The 1,403-nt window shown below is 43.8% G+C and overlaps 1 protein-coding gene across 1 annotated transcript in view; it reads left to right on the top strand.

The window, feature by feature from the left end:
- Positions 1-1,178: 1,178 nt before the first annotated feature.
- BCL2 (B-cell CLL/lymphoma 2) overlaps positions 1,179-1,403 on the top strand; it is an 89,873-nt gene continuing 89,648 nt past the window's right edge. Inside the window, exon 1 of the mRNA XM_009080604.1 lies at positions 1,179-1,402. Within this exon, the coding sequence (XP_009078852.1) occupies positions 1,179-1,402 (224 nt within the window). The remainder of the gene's footprint in view (position 1,403) is intronic.

The following is a 1,403-nucleotide window of genomic DNA, read 5'->3' as shown; positions in this document are numbered from 1 at the left end:
GCTCTTCCTCCGCCGATACAAAGCTGCTCGGGAAATGGCAGCAGTCAAAAGCAATTTTCCTTCTTTATTTTTATTTTCGTTTTTTTAAGTCTTCTTTTTTTTTTTTTTTTGCGCTCTTTCTTGTGAAAAAGAATTCGTTTCCTAAATACATGCGTTTTTTAATTTTTTTTTTTTCTAAATCGGTATGTGCGTGCGTGTGTGTGGAAGCACCGGGCTCCTGCGATCGGTGTCTGAATGAAACTACGTAAATGCATATGTCTGTACGTTGCACTGGAGGGAAAAACAGAGCACTTCTGCGAGAGCTTGGATTCAAATGTGGTTCATCTGGTCTCCAGGATTTTCCGTCTCTTTGGGGCTGTTTGCCTTCCCGGGCTGCGAGGCGGGATTTTCTGAGCTTTGACACATCTTTGGAGATGTCTGTTAAACAGGAGTCTGGGAAAAAACATTTGAAATCGTAGAGATATTTTTTTTTTGCCCCTTTCCCGTCCCCTTGGTGACTTGAAGCATCAAAGCGGCCAGAACTTAATGTTTCTGAAGACTTGTGATGTTTGGATTTTATTGTTGCTATTTCGTTTTTAAAGGAAACTTGACAGAGGAACATATTTATAGTCCAAGTAAGTACTTTACAGAGGAAATTTAGTTTGTGTAACTTAACAAAAAAACCCAAAACCTAGCGTTGAGGTTTCTAGCTTAAAGTGCGTTGGATTAACGTCCATCCAAGGCTGCTTAGCAAATCGTGTTGAATTGCAGTTTTTACGGTGTGTGCTCGTCCGCTCCTTCGTGTCCATGGTAGTCCAGCACCTAGGGGAAAATGCACCTGATTTTGAGTCGGTATAATATTTTTTAAGATGTATTTCAACACCGAGGAGGAAATGGTCCTAAAGTAAATTTATAATAAGTAATAAATGTGCACCTGGAAGTAAAGTATTTACAGCATTTTAATCCCTATTTATGCCGTGCATCTCAAACCAAGGAGGAAACACTGAGAAGACAAAAGTACCTCCGAGACCCTGAGAACTCCCCCACACCACCATGAATGAAACCGTGTCCAATACAGTAACTGGATTATAATTTTTGGTGTTATTAATTTTATTATTATTGGCTGCTTTACTTTTTTGGGTTCATCCTGCTCCTCTTCTTCCTCTCTCCCTTCCTCTTGCTGCTTCCTCTTGGGAATTATGGCTCACCCGGGGAGAAGAGGCTACGATAACCGGGAGATAGTGCTGAAGTACATCCACTATAAACTCTCACAGAGGGGATACGACTGGGCTGCCGGCGAGAACAGGGCACCCCTGCCTCCAGGTCTCTCTCCTCCTGCTGCTGCTGCGGTTGCTGCTGCTGCTGGGACTTCCTCTGATCACACTGGGCCGGTGTCTCCGCACCCCGAGCCCCCCGGCTCGGCT

The sequence above is a fragment of the Acanthisitta chloris genome, unplaced genomic scaffold, assembly GCF_000695815.1.
Source record: "Acanthisitta chloris isolate BGI_N310 unplaced genomic scaffold, ASM69581v1 scaffold1938, whole genome shotgun sequence".
Lineage (NCBI taxonomy): Eukaryota > Metazoa > Chordata > Aves > Passeriformes > Acanthisittidae > Acanthisitta > Acanthisitta chloris.
This window is presented reverse-complemented; position numbering and strand designations above follow the sequence as displayed.